The following is a 17,955-nucleotide window of genomic DNA, read 5'->3' as shown; positions in this document are numbered from 1 at the left end:
GGGTCCTTGTGTTGGTATAAAGGCTTTAGCTGTCACCTGCTCCCCGGGACCCCCCCCCCCCCCCCTGTATTAAATCCGGCAGCCGCCCTTTATCCGTAGTGGATGGTGTTCAGGGGTCACTTCCCCCTCGGGGGGGGGGGGGCAGTAGGTCACTACCACAGGGGTCAACCCGGGTCACATCCTCGGTAAATAACATCACGGCAACAGTCGAGGGGCAGTAGTTGACCTGGAGGCGAGGTCACATCGTGAGTGCAAGGTCACTTGGTCGGGACTGCATCACCATCCTCGGGCGAAGAATGAGTCGGTCCAAAGGAGTCCATCGTTTCCTGCTACTAGTCGTAGCGCAGCCCTAAAGCTGCAGGACTTTCATGAAAAAGGTCATAGGACACCGTTAAAATGGCTCTTGCCCCTATATATATATATATATATATATATATATATATATATATATATATATATATATATATATATATATTTATATATATATATATATATATATATCATCATTATTATTATTATTATTATCATTATTATTAAGGAAATTTGTTTTATGGTTATTCATCTACCTTATATATTACTGACATTACAATATATCTATTTATTTTTCAGTGCATAAGATCCAGAACAATATGTCTGCGAGTCAAACGAAGAACGGGCAACAAATTAGGTGAGTACCATAAAAATTTGTGGTTTTTTCCCAAAGAAAACGAGAATATATTATGCTGCCATACCCCTTTTGTTGGCGCCAAAATTGATTTTTGAATAGTGAAAGAAAATGCCAGAAAGTTCCTGGCCACAGTGATTGAATTATAAATCAAGTTACAAGATGATTGGACTACTTAAAGTAGCAACGTTCGGATATTTAGAAATTATTTGAAATGCATTATATTATCATGTATTTCTTCTGTCTAATTTCCTTCTACGATATGGTCATTTGTGTAAGTTCAAGAAATAACAAAGTTACTCATCTTCAGGTGGTTGAATCAGAGAGAGAGAGAGAGAGAGAGAGAGAGAGAGAGAGAGAGAGAGAGAGTGAGAGAGAGAGAGAGAGAGAGAGAGAGAATGAATAAGTAGGTGAGTTGCAATCTGAATGGGTGTGAGTAAGTGTGTAAATGAGTGTGAGTGATATACAGGGTGGCCTTTGTGTGGGAAGCCCAGGTGTTTGCCCTGTCATTTAGACAAAAAGAATGTGAAAGAACGTAATTGCTGAAAGAGAAAAGATTATGGAAATTCAAGGGGAGGTTTTAAGCTTCTCCGTTTTAATGGGAGAAAGCTGCCTCAGGAAATTTGTTTTGATTGCTGTTAAAGTAAAATAGTTTTAGTTACTGTTAGCACGAGTGAGAGCTTGGGAACAGTGCCGTTCTCTTTGAAGTCCATTTTCTATGGAGGGTCTGTTATGAAGGGGAGGGTCTTCGGTAATATTTGGTATGCTTGAAATGCTGGTCCCTTAAAGCCATAGCGATTTCAGTCATTCAGATTTGTTTTTTTTTGTATGATGGGTAAAATTTGGATATTTCATAAGTATTTGACATTCTCCAAATGACGTTTAGTTTTCGTGTTTCCTCAAAAATCTTAGTGTCATATAACTATACGGTAACGACGTGGGAAAATATATCTTCATTTTAGTGCAAACGATATTCGGTAATGCAGAGTAACTTTACCCTTTGGAAAAGAGGTGATAAATTTAACGAAGTGGACATCGTTTACTGTGTTCGTGTCGGTGACTTTGCCAAATGGCGCCTGCATCTAAAATGCACAGGTTCTGTGTAACTTTGTTTTTTGGTTAAAGTGGCATGTTGAGTTTAACCCCTTATATGTTGTGTTCATGATAATGGTTCGTTGATATTATGCTTAGTAAAACTCTTAGAAATTTATTTACTTGCGTAAGGCATGTGTCAAGTTAATGTTATAATTGTGGTGTTACTCTGTGTCATGTTTTCGTAACTTTTTGTGACGCTCGAATCTTGTTCACACACACACACACACACACACACACACACACACACACACACTTGACCTTAAGGGCCAGGTCAGAGTTCACAGCATCGTATCCTATGGTTAAAGCCTCTTCCTCAAGGGTCACTATAATATAATGCCAGGGATAATCTTACAGTTCACACAATATACTGTGTTATGCATCCATTGAAGATTCTCTCCAACCCACCCAACACCCTGCGTTTTTTCTAGACTAAGTTAGGCTAGATTATGTTACGTTAAGTTAGGTTTGGCTGAAGTAGGTTACGTTAAACTAGATTGAGTAAGCTTAGATTAGCCCTCTGTTAGATTAGGTTAGTTAGACTATGTTGGGGATGTACACCAGAACTAAGATAACTTGCTGTAGCCTAGGAAAATTACACCAAAACTTAGATGACTTGCTGTAGCCTAGGAAAATTAAACCAAAACTTAAAATGACTAAATGTAGCCTAGGAAAATTAAACCAAAACTTAAGATGACTAAATGTAGCCTAGGAAAATTACACCAAAACTTAAGATGATGTAGCCTAGGAAAATTAAACCAAAACTTACGATGACTTGATGTAGCCTAGGAAAATCGGCGAAGGAGGGAGGTCCATCATTCGCTCTCAGGTTGCCGGTCCTCCGCTCCGTGCATCGTGAGAGTAGGGCACGTCCCGTGGGTCCTCTAAATGTCCTGCACGAGAGAGAGAGATTCCCTCTTTGTTAGTGTAGCCTGGCTGGACGCCTGCCTGCCTGCCAGAGGGGTGGAGCCCGCGTGAGACACCCCAGACTGACACTAAAGAACGATCAGACGTGTTAGGTGAGACAAGGTCGCTGAGCTGGTGGCTTTAAACCTTGATCTCAGGTCAAGCACACTGCACGCCAGCTTTTAGTTATGCTGCTGGTTTAGGTATGAGATGTGTGTGCTTGCATAACTTGTGATCTATAAGTTAGGTAGAGTTGTGTCTTAGTCATAAAAGCTTTATTTGGCCTAATCTGTATATAGAGAGAAAGCGTCTGTTTGATAGTGTGTGAAAGCCATATAGCACAGGTAGGTGGAGGCAGGTATAGAGCGTACAGTGGGGACAATCCATCGACATAGGAGGGTGACAGGTGGGCCCGAGTGTTTAATGGAGAAGGTATGTATGGGAAACCAAAATGGCGATTGTAAATAAAGATTTCTCTCGGGCCAGATCACCAGCAATCCTCGTCTTTTCTTTTTTTTTTTTTTATTTCTTTCTTTCATACTATTCGCCATTTCCCGCATTAGCGAGGTAGCGTTAAGAACAGAGGACTGGGCCTTTGAGGGAATATCCTCACCTGGCCCCCTTCTCTGTTCCTTCTTTTGGAAAATAAAAAAAAAAAAAAATGAGAGGGGAGGATTTCCAGCCCCCCGCTCCCTTCCCTTTTAGTCGCCTTCTACGACACCCAGGGAATACGTGGGAAGTATTCTTTCTCCTCTAGTATTATATCATAAAATCAGTAGGGGTTTATTGGACTCCGAGATTGTTTGATTCACCAAATATTTATTACCTAAAATGAAATGATGGTAAAGATGAAACAAAGTTTAAACAGAAAAGGATGAGCCACAATGAACAGGGGTTCAGACATCACCAGTATTGGTGGGAAGGTCTGGTGTGAGGGCTGAGTAATGGGCGGGGTCGTGTTTACATTGGCCAGGCTGGGGGGCGTGACTGACCCCTGGGTGTATCAGGTGACCAATCTGACCTGTGGCTTGTGTACCATCATGCCAAGGACACTGGCCCACCCCTCGCATAGTGGAGAGGCGTTGGCTGGGGAGAGAGTACCTAGGACGAGAGGGGATGAGGAATCAGGGGGTTAGACTTACAAAATATAGCAGCAGAGTTATAGAAGATGGAGACATTTTGTGCAGGATGGCATCAAAGCTAGGCGGCCTAAGATCCACAGAGCGAATGATGGTAGGTTCTGCACGGTAGCTGGGGCAAACGACAGCCCCTGGAGCGAAAATGATGGTAGAGATTGAACTTAGAAATCTAATAGTGTAGAAGGGAAACAGTCTTAGACAGATGGGTTTCAGAGAGACCAGGGGGAAAGAAGAGGAGAGATGGTGCTCTTCAGAGTGTGGGTTGGATCTTGAGATCACGAACGTTGCAGAAGTGGAGAGAGAGAGAGAGAGAGAGAGAGAGAGAGAGAGAGAGAGAGAGAGAGAGAGAGAGAGAGAGGTCTGGAGACAGTTTCGTGAAAAGTTCAGTAGATCCTATTCGCATCTTGTCGGTCAAGGAGGCCCTGGGAACTGTCCAGCCCTCCTCGACCAGTGGTAACGTTCCGATTCGGCACCGATGGTGATTATTATGGAAGGTGTTGTGTTTACAAGATTTTTATATCTTAAAGGAAGGAAATCTGGAGAGGTGAATGAAGGTTTGTGTGTATCATATGTTATCAAGCGTTGCGTTAGGGATGAAGAAGATGTGTGTTTGTGTGGAATAAGGGCCAGCAACCCATTCGTAAATGAAGCCAAAAAAAATTAATAAATAAATAGAAATCAAACAGCGACCTGGACCAGGTTGGGGTACATGACAAAGGGCGCAGTGCTAGCTCACTGCCTCGCCATTTGCGAACCTGTTCCTATACCTAGGCGGTTGTAGTGCTACAGTGAACGGTGGATGCCTGCCTCCTGCTGCTCAATCATTCTTCGTCGTCGTTCTTCTGTTCCCTGCAGTTCCTCCGTCCGTCGTGGCGGCCACAGCAGAAGAATGATTGAATTTAAGAGTTGTGGAGACCGTCAAAAGTTATAGCCGGGGCTCTTGTCTGGGTTATAAGAGGAAGCTTGTGGCTTACGAGAGCGTCTGATAACTCAACAGATGATATAGTTGTTTACGTTACTTGCTTGTGTATGTGTGTGTGTGTGTGTGTGTGTGTGTGTGTGTGTGTGTGTGAGTGTGTGTGTGTCTGAAATGTGACATTACTTTAGTCACATACACACTAAGATTATATTTTTTGTGGCTTATCTTATTATCTTACATGGTGAGGAAATAGTTTGATTAAAAAAAATGGCAGTAGTAAATTGATTTACTTTGAGGTCAGAATCTTGATGACATCCTGGTCCTTCTTGGAAGCGTAGATGTGCACTAGCCAGAGATGTGATTGTTACGTGTTTGTGGTGAGGAAGATGAAGAAAGGATGGTTTAGTTACAGCTCTGTATGAGAGAGAGAGAGAGAGAGAGAGAGAGAGAGAGAGAGAGAGAGAGAGAGAGAGAGAGAGAGAGAGAGAGAGAGTTTTAAGATATTTATTGTCTAGATGTCCATGGACAAAGCATTTCAGTAAGTGTGTGTGGGTGAAGAGCACATATCTAGGGGTAAGAAGAAACAAGTACAGAGCGTGTACAGTGGGTACAGTATAGTACATCGACCTAGGAGAGAGAGAGAGGTGGGGGGGGGGGGCTGGGATGGGGCTATATTGGAGGAGCTGTGTACACAGTCTCCTAGGACACAACAGCCAACTCCCTTTACCTGTTACAAGACAACCCCAATAACCACACAACACCTACAACAGTTGTAGCTGTGGCACCTTGATACCAACAACAACACTTCTTGTGAACGTTTCTCTCTATGTAACTGGCAGTATAACTCACTCGTTGATCCCCCCAGTCTCTGGACCTCTGTGGACTCTGTAACTTCTGCAACGCCGCCCACAGGATGGGAGATGACCGAGGAGTGCACAACGAAGCCACTGCTCCAGCGGGGGGAAAATATACGAGTCAGGTCAGTGAAGTAACAGCAGCATTCGTGGCTCCCAGGAACAGTAGCGAGCTGGACCAAGAGGAAGGCGGTTGCAATGTGGCTGGGTTTTTTTATATAGTGACCAAAATGGTAAGGGCAGATGACATGCCACAGTCAAGGCCATCTCGGGTGGAAGAAAAATGTTGTAGAAATTAATCAAGAATCCGCATGTGTTCGTAGACCCGACTCGTAAGGCAGGAAGGGTTATAGGAAGAAGAGAAGATTAAGGAAGGAAGCTTAACTGTTCCAGGGAAGAAGGTATCATAACAGCCAATCCTCGAGTGGTTTGTTTCCACCCAGAAGCTGTGGGAAGCAGCAGCCAATCGCGTGCCTCATACAGAGGTGGTAAAATGTGGATCTCGGCAGATGTGGTGGAGCGCCTTGGCCAAGTGGAAGAAAAATCTCCACTCTATGTAAATATCTTGCCGATTTCTTCCGAAGTGAAGTGGAAAAAGAAGACATTAAAACAAGGATACATATTAGATGACCCAGTCCCTAACTTACAGACGATAGATATTATCGCGCGAAGTGAACGGATTAAGTATTATAAGAAAGTTAAGTCCACTGTTGAATATGAGGAACGCAATGGAAAGACACATAGCGAGCCATTTGTAAACAATAGCTGAACAATTTCCTACGGTATTTACCTCATCGAAACATAGTGTAAGAGACAACCCTTTGCCCTCAACCCAGCCACACTGTGGTGAGCAGACTACGATATGAAACTGGTACGATCCACACGTAGTCTGTCTGACTCAGTCTGGAAAACTTTGTATCAAAGGCACAACTCGTGTTTTGACCACTTCATAAAATCAGCCCTAATTGAAAATAAGCAGAAGAATGCATGCGATTGGAGATGGTGATAACATGAAGATCTATGATATGAATGGTGTATGTTCGTCCCATCAAGACGAACGTACGTAAAGTTATCCATCATAACATCATTATCTCCAGGGTACATCAGGACATAATGTGGTCCAGACAACCAACCATTCTGATGTTCACTGGCTCCTCCCCTCTTGACCCAACAAGTGCGCATCGGTATGAATGATGTAAACATAAGGAACCCTGCACGAACGTCACTCTGTACATCAGCACAGTTGCTGATCCTTCCACCATGATGGTTATAATCACAGATTACGATACACAGGAACGCCAGGCGGGATTCACTGGCATTGGTTCTTAATGGTATGAAGACCAGGTATCATGTTTATGTATGTCTGTAAGTGATCATGATGAGAATTAAGATCCTGGGGAGGGTATGGTTAGTCCGTCTTATCAGAACGATCCAAAGCTACGTTGTCACCACTACAGACGGCGCTTGGGAAACCTTCGACATATCAAAAACCCGTAAATCATCTGCTGCTTGAAAAAGAAAATAGATACAGTTCATTGATAGTGTTGGCTTACGTACGTGGCATCACTGAAACAGTTGACTGTAATAATGAGATCCTTGAGACATAGGAGAGGTGGGGAGGTGAGTGCCATGGCGTGCCAGGCATCCCCACACTACCGCCCTTGAGGCAACATTATAACCCATCACGGGCGGCCATCACCTGATAGGCCGGCGTCTGGCCTCTCGCAAGGGGTAGTAGACCTGGGCAGTAGGAGCGGTACTGCGTAGTGGGAGGTGGCGAGGTCCAGTCCCGCAGAGGAGGAGAGAGGGAGGGTGTGTGTGTATCTAACTGGTGGGGACTGCGTGTTTTGTATGCGAGGAATTCCCATATGTATCCCTGAGTAATGCGAGACGTGGTGTTCCCTGTACCTGTGAGAGGCAACAGACCGGCGCTCTATGGGAGCTCGGGTCAGTGTCGTACCCGCCCACCGCCTCGGGGTTTGTGTACCCGGACCGCCCTCATCTGTTGACTGTTACGTCACGGGCTCTTGTAAACACCATCTGCACTCCCCTACAGTCTCGGCCGTCCCTCCTACACACACACACACACACCACCCTTCCCTGCACCAGCCACCTGTGCAGCGTTCCTCGTAAGGGGCCCCCTTACCTGGCCAGCTATGACCTGGCCTGGCCTGCGTCAGCTGGGAGATGTGTTCCGCATACCACACTCCTGACTGGCCAGTCCTCCTCACGGCTCATTGCACGATCCCCCGCGCACCATCACCGCCGACCACGATATTTACTACTACTGTGGTTGGTTCGTGGTGAAGGTGGACCTAGCTCTCCTCATTGGCGTATGACAGTAGACACGGCACGAAGACAAGTATGCTCCAACAGAAGCCAAGTTTGCTTGGAATACTCCTGAAACAGGAGTTGTGGGAGTATGTGATAGAGTGTAAGAAAGTAAATTCTCGATTAATATGGGTAAAACTGAAAGTTGATGGAGAGAGGTGGGTGATTATTGGTGCATATGCACCTGGGCATGAGAAGAAAGATCAAGAGAGGCAAGTGTTTTGGGAGCAGCTGAATGAGTGTGTTAGTGGTTTTGATGCACGAGACCGGGTCATAGTGATGGGTAATTTGAATGCAAAGGTGAGTAATGTGGCAGTTGAGGGAATAATTGGTATACATGGGGTGTTCAGTGTTGTAAATGGAAATGGTGAAGAGCTTGTAGATTTATGTGCTGAAAAAGGACTGATGATTGGGAATACCTGGTTTAAAAAGCGAGATATACATAAGTATACTTATGTAAGTAGGAGAGATGGCCAGAGAGCGTTATTGGATTACATGTTAATTGACAGGCGTGCGAAAGAGAGACTTTTGGATGTTAATGTGCTGAGAGGTGCAACTGGAGGGATGTCTGATCATTATCTTGTGGAGGCTAAGGTGAAGATTTGTATGGGTTTTCAGAAAAGAAGAGTGAATGTTGGGGTGAAGAGGGTGGTGAGAGTAAGTGAGCTTGGGAAGGAGACCTGTGTGAGGAAGTACCAGGAGAGACTGAGTACAGAATGGAAAAAGGTGAGAACAATGGAAGTAAGGGGAGTGGGGGAGGAATGGGATGTATTTAGGGAATCAGTGATGGATTGCGCAAAAGATGCTTGTGGCATGAGAAGAGTGGGAGGTGGGTTGATTAGAAAGGGTAGTGAGTGGTGGGATGAAGAAGTAAGAGTATTAGTGAAAGAGAAGAGAGAGGCATTTGGACGATTTTTGCAGGGAAAAAATGCAATTGAGTGGGAGATGTATAAAAGAAAGAGACAGGAGGTCAAGAGAAAGGTGCAAGAGGTGAAAAAAAAGGGCAAATGAGAGTTGGGGTGAGAGAGTATCATTAAATTTTAGGGAGAATAAAAAGATGTTCTGGAAGGAGGTAAATAAAGTGCGTAAGACAAGGGAGCAAATGGGAACTTCGGTGAAGGGCGCAAGTGGGGAGGTGATAACAAGTAGTGGTGATGTGAGAAGGAGATGGAGTGAGTATTTTGAAGGTTTGTTAAATGTGTTTGATGATAGAGTGGCAGATATAGGGTGTTTTGGCCGAGGTGGTGTGCAAAGTGAGAGGGTTGGGGAAAATGATTTGGTAAACAGAGAAGAGGTAGTGAAAGCTTTGCGGAAGATGAAAGCCGGCAAGGCAGCAGGTTTGGATGGTATTGCAGTGGAATTTATTAAAAAAGGGGGTGACTGTATTGTTGACTGGTTGGTAAGGTTATTTAATGTATGTATGACTCATGGTGAGGTGCCTGAGGATTGGCGGAATGCGTGCATAGTGCCATTGTACAAAGGCAAAGGGGATAAGAGTGAGTGCTCAAATTACAGAGGTATAAGTTTGTTGAGTATTCCTGGTAAATTATATGGGAGAGTATTGATTGAGAGGGTGAAGGCATGTACAGAGCATCAGATTGGGGAAGAGCAGTGTGGTTTCAGAAGTGGTAGAGGATGTGTGGATCAGGTGTTTGCTTTGAAGAATGTATGTGAGAAATACTTAGAAAAGCAAATGGATTTGTATGTAGCATTTATGGATCTGGAGAAGGCATACGATAGAGTTGATAGAGATGCTCTGTGGAAGGTATTAAGAATATATGGTGTGGGAGGAAAGTTGTTAGAAGCAGTGAAAAGTTTTTATCGAGGATGTAAGGCATGTGTACGTGTAGGAAGAGAGGAAAGTGATTGGTTCTCAGTGAATGTAGGTTTGCGGCAGGGGTGTGTGATGTCTCCATGGTTGTTTAATTTGTTTATGGATGGGGTTGTTAGGGAGGTGAATGCAAGAGTTTTGGAAAGAGGGGCAAGTATGAAGTCTGTTGGGGATGAGAGAGCTTGGGAAGTGAGTCAGTTGTTCGCTGATGATACAGCGCTGGTGGCTGATTCATGTGAGAAACTGCAGAAGCTGGTGACTGAGTTTGGAAAAGTGTGTGGAAGAAGAAAGTTAAGAGTAAATGTGAATAAGAGCAAGGTTATTAGGTACAGTAGGGTTGAGGGTCAAGTCAATTGGGAGGTGAGTTTGAATGGAGAAAAACTGGAGGAAGTGAAGTGTTTTAGATATCTGGGAGTGGATCTGCTAGCGGATGGAACCATGGAAGCGGAAGTGGATCATAGGGTGGGGGAGGGGGCGAAAATCCTGGGGGCCTTGAAGAATGTGTGGAAGTCGAGAACATTATCTCGGAAAGCAAAAATGGGTATGTTTGAAGGAATAGTGGTTCCAACAATGTTGTATGGTTGCGAGGCGTGGGCTATGGATAGAGTTGTGCGCAGGAGGATGGATGTGCTGGAAATGAGATGTTTGAGGACAATGTGTGGTGTGAGGTGGTTTGATCGAGTGAGTAACGTAAGGGTAAGAGAGATGTGTGGAAATAAAAAGAGCGTGGTTGAGAGAGCAGAAGAGGGTGTTTTGAAGTGGTTTGGGCACATGGAGAGGATGAGTGAGGAAAGATTGACCAAGAGGATATATGTGTCGGAGGTGGAGGGAACAAGGAGAAGAGGGAGACCAAATTGGAGGTGGAAAGATGGAGTGAAAAAGATTTTGTGTGATCGGGGCCTGAACATGCAGGAGGGTGAAAGGAGGGCAAGGAATAGAGTGAATTGGAGCGATGTGGTATACCGGGGTTGACGTGCTGTCAGTGGATTGAAGCAGGGCATGTGAAGCGTCTGGGGTAAACCATGGAAAGCTGTGTAGGTATGTATATTTGCGTGTGTGGACGTATGTATATACATGTGTATGGGGGGGGGGGGTTGGGCCATTTCTTTCGCTTGTTTCCTTGCGCTACCTCGCAAACGCGGGAGACAGCGACAAAGTATAAAAAAAAAAAATATATATATATATATATATATATATATATATATATATATATATATATATATATATATATATATATATATATATATATATGAAGAAAGGAAATGTATTACAGAGGTTAAATTGAGGTCCTAAGATATATGTAGACCCAACCGTCGTGAGTGGAAAGGTTTATGAAAGAAAAAGATGAGATTTCCATACATTTACACTTAGAGGAAACGAGGAGAGGATTGAAGATCATACACTTTGATAACCCACACCAAGTATGACAAACCTTTACACGTAACATGAAATATTTCCATTCAGTGTCACCGTACAACTGCCTTCCGTTACTCTTCTCCGTTGGTTTGTTGCGTTGATCATTAGTACAACTGTCTGCATGATTAGATTATTGTTTTTCACCTCTTCACCCCGAGGGGATTAATTCGTCTTAGTGGCGCCCCACAAGCTGTGTGGGAATGAATGTTGCGCCAGAAGACACTTCGTCGTCACCCTGATGGTTCTCGTCCATTAGCAGCGTCGTCTCGGGTCACCTCAAGGGCCACGTTCAGGCTGGTAAAGCCCAGGTTTATATCCCGACTTCATTCACAACATAGCGTAGAGTATAATACCATGAAGTCCACCCAGCAAGGGTGGAAATCCCTTCGTTTCTTCACGAAGAATGACTGTATTTGATCGGTTATCTTACACCAGAGTCTTAGACGTGTTGATTCGAGTTCCACTGAGTCAGTCTGTGTTAACGTCTTTATGATAACGGAGAATCCCAGTCATTTATCCGCTGGTGTAAACATTCTGACGTCTTGGTGTCGTGGATCGTGTGGTGTCGTACCACCCACCTGGCGGTGCTGAGGGCCCGGGTCTGGCTTATGTCTGCAGCGGGTAGCGAGCCTCCCACGGGGACACCACCGTGAGAAGGGGCGTTCATGCCGCGCCCCCGCGTTGGCAGGTGTAACCTTACCGGACACCCGACACCTGAGAGCAATAGTCGCCCTCCTGTCGCTGGGGTACCACTGGCGTGCCTCCCGTAGCTGTCGTGTTGGTTGGGGCCTGTGGGGCTCTGATGTTGGTTCCTGCCGGACTCTGGTGTCCTCCTGTTGCTCTGGTGTTGGTGCCTGTGGGGCTCCGGTGTCCTCCTGTTGCTCTGGTGTTGGTGCCTGTGGGGCTCCGGTGTCCTCCTGTTGCTCTGGTGTTGGTGCCTGTGGGGCTCCGGTGTCCTCCTGTTGCTCTGGTGTTGGTGCCTGTGGGTCTCTGGTGTCCTCCTGTTGCTCTGGTGTTGGTGAGCCCCATGGATCATACACGTCGTGATCAAGAGGTAAAGATAAGTTCCCGGATGCCTCACGTGATTTTATGATGTGTAAGACCGTAAACTTGGGTTCCCGGATGCCTTACATTAAATCTCCATCTTGCAAGTGTGTGAGCTTAAGTAACGAAGCAATCATATAACAGTTTACGACCTGATAATTATATGTCTACTGGGGTTTTATCACAGACCTTTTGTGACCTCTGTATTCCTCTCGTGTCAAAGTTCACGGGATGGTCATACGGTGCACAGTACACTGACAGTTGATACCAGTACACATCAGGATGACGTCCCTCTCACTGGGCGCCGTCCACTGTTGTGATTGTCACTGGATGACCCAAGATTCCTCCTGCCATTCTTCACATTTGTTGTAATCACAACACTAACTATTATAACCACACTTGTCGTTATCTGTTTATGTGATTCCATAACTTGTACTTATGTCCCGGGCCTGTTGTTATATCCCAGGCCTGTTGTTATATCCCTGACCTGTTGTGAAATCCTGGGACAGTTGTTTATATCCCAGATTTGTTAATATATTTCAAACCTGTGTTACCGTCCCAGACTTAATGTAATGCATCAGACCCGTTTGTACGACCTAGTCCTGTTGTATCGTGCCAGACCTGCATGGTAATGTCTTAACACCTGTTGTAATGTGTTACATCTGTTGTATCATCTCAGACTTATGTGGTCACGTGTGACACCTGTTGGCTTATCATGCACCCTTTGGGTCGACATGTTCGACCGGTGTTAGCTTGATGCCCCGCGTCAAGCGTGAACTCTTACACTGTAATCTCATATTCTTTCTGTCGTTCTCTTCCCGTTTTCTTTTTTTTTTTTTTTTTACGTATCATTTAAAGTCCATCATCGCAGGAACTTGCGGCCGAGAATGAGAAACTTGACGTGAGAGAAATGACCACCAGTTCATCATGGGATTTACCTCCTCGTTTTTTTTTTCACCACCGTCACCCCCCCCCCCTTAATGGTGACGTCCTGTGCTGTGGTCAGGCCTCACCCCCTGTACTTCGTGGCCTCCTCCAACCAGCTGGGGGTATTATTCCGACGTACCCACAACTAATTGACGGCCCGGAGTAGGGAGGGAGGTAGGTAGGGCAAGGGTTTTTGCGAGTGTGTGTGGTGGTGCCCGTGGGTATACTGGTGGTGGTGGTGGTGGTGTGTGAGCCAGCCTCCACCACTACAACCGCTGCGTGTACGCCAAACATCACGAGACAGTTACGCACACCAGCAGTGAGTACATAGCTGTTAGGGGGTCCTCCGGTACAGACCTTGAGGGGAAATGACCTGCTGATGATGTGTTTTGCGAGAACGTGGAGGCAAGAAAGACCATTACCCCGACAGGACCTGATCCAACATGGTTGAGTCTTGATTGATTTGTGCCTCCGTGACGGCGAATTGATCGTGTCCCCTTGCCTATCCATCTCGTGGACGGTGACGCAGAAGGGGACACAGAGGGTGTTCTCTGTACGTCCAGGCGAGCTTCAGTGACTGGAATTCGAGTTACACAGAAAAATGTTGGTCAGTATGGAGGCAACTTTGTCCCGTGAGTCTGTTATGTTGGGTTTTGTGTCTCAGCCACAGTTACAGCAAGGGTAACACCTGACTCCTACAGATTACGTATAACACGTTACCGTCATACAAGCAGATTCGAATGTAACACAGTGTGCTGTGCGTCAGGGACCTTTCCTAAACGTCCACTGGAACAACAGATTGTGGCAGGTCCATATAGTGGTCAACTCTAGTTCGTGTAGCGCCTCCTTCAGGGAAGTACGTGAGTGTTCCACTGAGGGCGTTGTACGTGAACGTGAATCATGGAGTCGCCGATCCTTAGCTGACTGATGTGTCTGGTATAATCACTGGATTACGCAACTCAGTTTACTATGTCTTAGTGTTCTGACCTGCATAAAAAAATCTATCCGTCATCACCCTCCTACGTATGGTAGGATTTACTCCTGTTATGTATGTATATTGATTAGATGAAGAACGACCCAACAAACACACCTTACTTTTTGTCTAACAAACACACCTTATTTTTTAATTTTTGTCTGTGTTCATAAGACGACAACGGTTAACCCATACCAATCTTATGTCATTATATATTTGGTATCTAAGTACAAACACAATATCTGTGTACTTGCTTTTAAATCTTCTCTTCGTTCCAGTTTAAAGATTTTCATACTTTTTTTTTTTTTTGTTTTCCAGCGAGCGATAGATAACCTTACGTTGTTTGGTCCGAGAGCAAGTTTGCCTGTAAAGGTTTAAGCTTAAGGTGGGTTCAGGAACTTAAGCTGTGCACAGCACACACTACGTTTAAAGGATCTGGGGTTGGTTTAGGTTTACGGGGTTTGGGTTAGCTTAGATTTACTGGGTTAGGGTTGGTTTAGGATTACGGAGTTAGGGTTAGTTTAGGTTTACTGGGTTGGGGTTAGTTTAGGTTTACTGGGTTGGGGTTGGTTTAGGTTTACTGGGTTGGTTTAGGTTCCGTAGGCTACGTGGGCTTCCACGAGTGTTTCTCATAACTCAGTAGCAGGAGCCAAACCAATAAGGTAATGTAATCATAACTTTACATGGAAGATCTGATCAGCCAGACATCGTCAGCACCTCCAGTTGCTGCAATCTCAACTTCGTCGGCAGTAGAGTATGAGATCCGAGCCTCTAAGCCGCCGACACGTGAATGCTGAGTACCCTTAAGTATACGAGGATTGTGACACTTATTACCAGCAGTGTTTTATCATATACAGGGTTGGGCTCGTGCATATCGCCAGCGTTCGATAGAATAGATAAAAAGGCTTTATCTCTAAATCTTATTTGTGAAACTGATTATTTCTGAATGTTTTATGGTCCGTCATTAAACTGGATTTATCCAATAATTACATTCTCACTCAGAGCTGTGTTCAGCATAGTAAAATATAATCTTCCAGGTCGTGTTCCCCATTTTCTTTTCTTTTTCATACTTAATTACCACGAGATGATTTATATGTGTACATTGTGAGAGAGAGAGCGAGTATGAGAGTGAGGTGGGGAGGGAAGGCGAATTGAAGCATGAAGGGCGGAAGCATCAGCATAAATGAATGTGAAGTTAGAGGTTGAAGGAAACAAAAACAAAAATGTATCGTTTCTTCATCGGTTATTATCAAAAGCTTCCTTCTCTTTCAAACATCAAGATATCTTTTCTAGAGAAAAACAAAAATAGAGTCGAAGGGACTCAGGCGCCCCCTCTCCCCTTTGTGGGTTTCCAGTCATGTTATTAAAATTGCCCCCCCCCCCTTTTTTTTTTTGGGGGGGGGGAAGGGAAGATGACCCTCTGGGTCAACTTGGGTCCTCCTGTCACCCTCCGTCGTCGTAGTGCGCCCACTGCATGTCCTGCGTTTGCCTCCACCCACCCCGTTGCCGTGTGCTTCCCGCCCACACCGTCACCGAAACGCTTTGTTACCTGTGCACATAAATAAAGTCTTTAAGAGGGGGAGGGAAAAATGGAGCCTATCCTGGAAGTGTGAATATACAGGAAACTCGGTCATGTGAGAGGTCTGCAGGCAGAATATACGGCAGCCAGATCTTTGTGCCATAAAGACGGGAGCTTGGGATCAGGTTACCCAGGCCTTCAAACGACGAGGAGCTCACGGCTGCCCCCAAAACCCTCCAGCAGTGTAGTGTCTTCTGCTCAGTGTATCACTCAGTGACACTGAATGTCTCAGGTGGACTGGGAGGAATTACTTCCACTGAGAATTTACTCTACGTCAGTCCGTATTATTTCTTCAGCGTCAGTACGTGTTATTTTCCTCAGCGTCAGTACGTGTTATTTTCCTCAGCGTCAGTACGTGTTATTTTCCTCAGCGGCAGTACGTGTTATTTTCCTCAGCGTCAGTACGTGTTATTTTCCTCAGCGTCAGCAGACCATACATGCTCTCACTGCTTGTATGGTGCTCGTGCCTGCGTGAACGGTGTGTCAGGCATACTGCTGCACATTACCGTCCCTCACCCATCCCAAATATGACGAGGTATGTCATAGATATGTCAGCTGCTGGTGGTGGTAATGGTATGCCCACACTCTGAGGGCCATTTACATCAGGTAATATAGGCTGATTCCATACTACAGTACGTTGTTATTAATCATATAAGCGAACTATTATATTATTAAGTATTATAGCGAACTGGGAGAAAATTACTTGTTGAAGAAGCCCCCTAGGAAAATTTGATCGTGGTAATATGATTATTGTATTTTGATTATTCCCTCCATCATGACGCGTTCTGCTGATGATGGCTTGGTTGCCATGTGGTTATCCACGTTCCTTCCTCCCTGAACGTTGTCTTGGTGTGATGGCCATTTATCTTTTAGTGTTCAGCGTCGCTTTTCAGTGAATCACGCGTGGGGCCCGTGTTCGACACCCGGCCCGGGCAGTTAGCTCACAGTCAACCATGCTCTTTATCGTTCTTGTTGGTGTATTTCATATATATATATATATATATATATATATATATATATATATATATATATATATATATATATATATATATATATATATATATATATATATTAAAAAAAACCGAGAGGGGAGGATTTCCAGCCCCCCGCTCCCTCCCCTTTTAGTCGCCTTCTACGACACGCAGGGAATACGTGGTAAGTATTCTTTCTCCCCTATCCCCTATATATATATATATATATATATATATATATATATATATATATATATATATATATATATATATATATAGGATAATATATATATATATATATATATATATATATATATATATATATATATATATATATATATATATATATATATATATATATATAGGATAATATATATATATATATATATAGGATAATATATATATATATATATATATATATATATATATATATATATATATATATATATATATATATATATATATACATATATATAATCCTATGAGTCCACGGGGAAAATGAAACACGTTAAGTTCCCAAGTGCACTTTCGTGTAATAATCACATCAGGAGAGATACAAGAAAGAAATATAAAAGTCAGTTGATATACAACGAATAGATGTAGCTAGGACGCCATTTGGTAAACATGCGATTGTTCAAGATATATATATATATATATATATATATATATATATATATATATATATATATATATATATATATATAAATATATATATATATATATATATATATATATATATATATATATATATATATATATATATATGCCTTTATTCATTTATCCCTGGGGATAGGGGAGAAAGAATACTTCCCACGTATTCCCTGCGTGTCGTAGAAGGCGACTAAAAGGGGAGGGAGAGGGCGGCTGGAAATCCTCCCCTCTCATTATTTTATTTTTTTTATTTTCCAAAAGAAGGAACAGAAAAGGGGGCCAGGTGAGGATATTCCCTCAAAGGCCCAGTTCTCTGTTCTTAACGCTACCTCGCTAACGCGGGAAATGGCGAATAGTTTTAAAGAAAGAAAGAAAAGATATATATATATATATATATCTTGTGAGGTGTGAGGTGGTTTGATCGAGTAAGTAATGTAAGGATAAGAGAGATGTGTGGAAATAAAAAGAGCGTGGTTGAGAGAGCAGAAGAGGATGCTTTGAAATGGTTTGGGCACATGGAGAGAATGAGTGAGGAAAGATTGACCAAGAGGATATATGTGTCGGAGGTGGAGGGAACGAGGAGAAGTGGGAGACCAAATTGGAGGTGGAAAGATGGAGTGAAAAAGATTTTGAGTGATCGGAGCCTGAACATGCAGGA

The 17,955-nt window shown here is 43.9% G+C and overlaps 1 protein-coding gene across 1 annotated transcript in view; it reads left to right on the top strand.

Moving 5' to 3' along the window:
- sdt (MAGUK p55 family member stardust) overlaps positions 1 to 17,955 on the top strand; it is a 963,188-nt gene that overhangs the window by 449,611 nt on the left and 495,622 nt on the right. Inside the window, 1 exon segment of the mRNA XM_071665600.1 lies at positions 610 to 667. Coding sequence (XP_071521701.1) covers positions 610 to 667 — 58 coding nt within the window.

Source organism: Panulirus ornatus, chromosome 10, assembly GCF_036320965.1.
Source record: "Panulirus ornatus isolate Po-2019 chromosome 10, ASM3632096v1, whole genome shotgun sequence".
Lineage (NCBI taxonomy): Eukaryota > Metazoa > Arthropoda > Malacostraca > Decapoda > Palinuridae > Panulirus > Panulirus ornatus.
The sequence above is the reverse complement of the archived record's forward strand: the minus strand, read 5'-3'. Positions and strand labels throughout refer to the sequence as shown.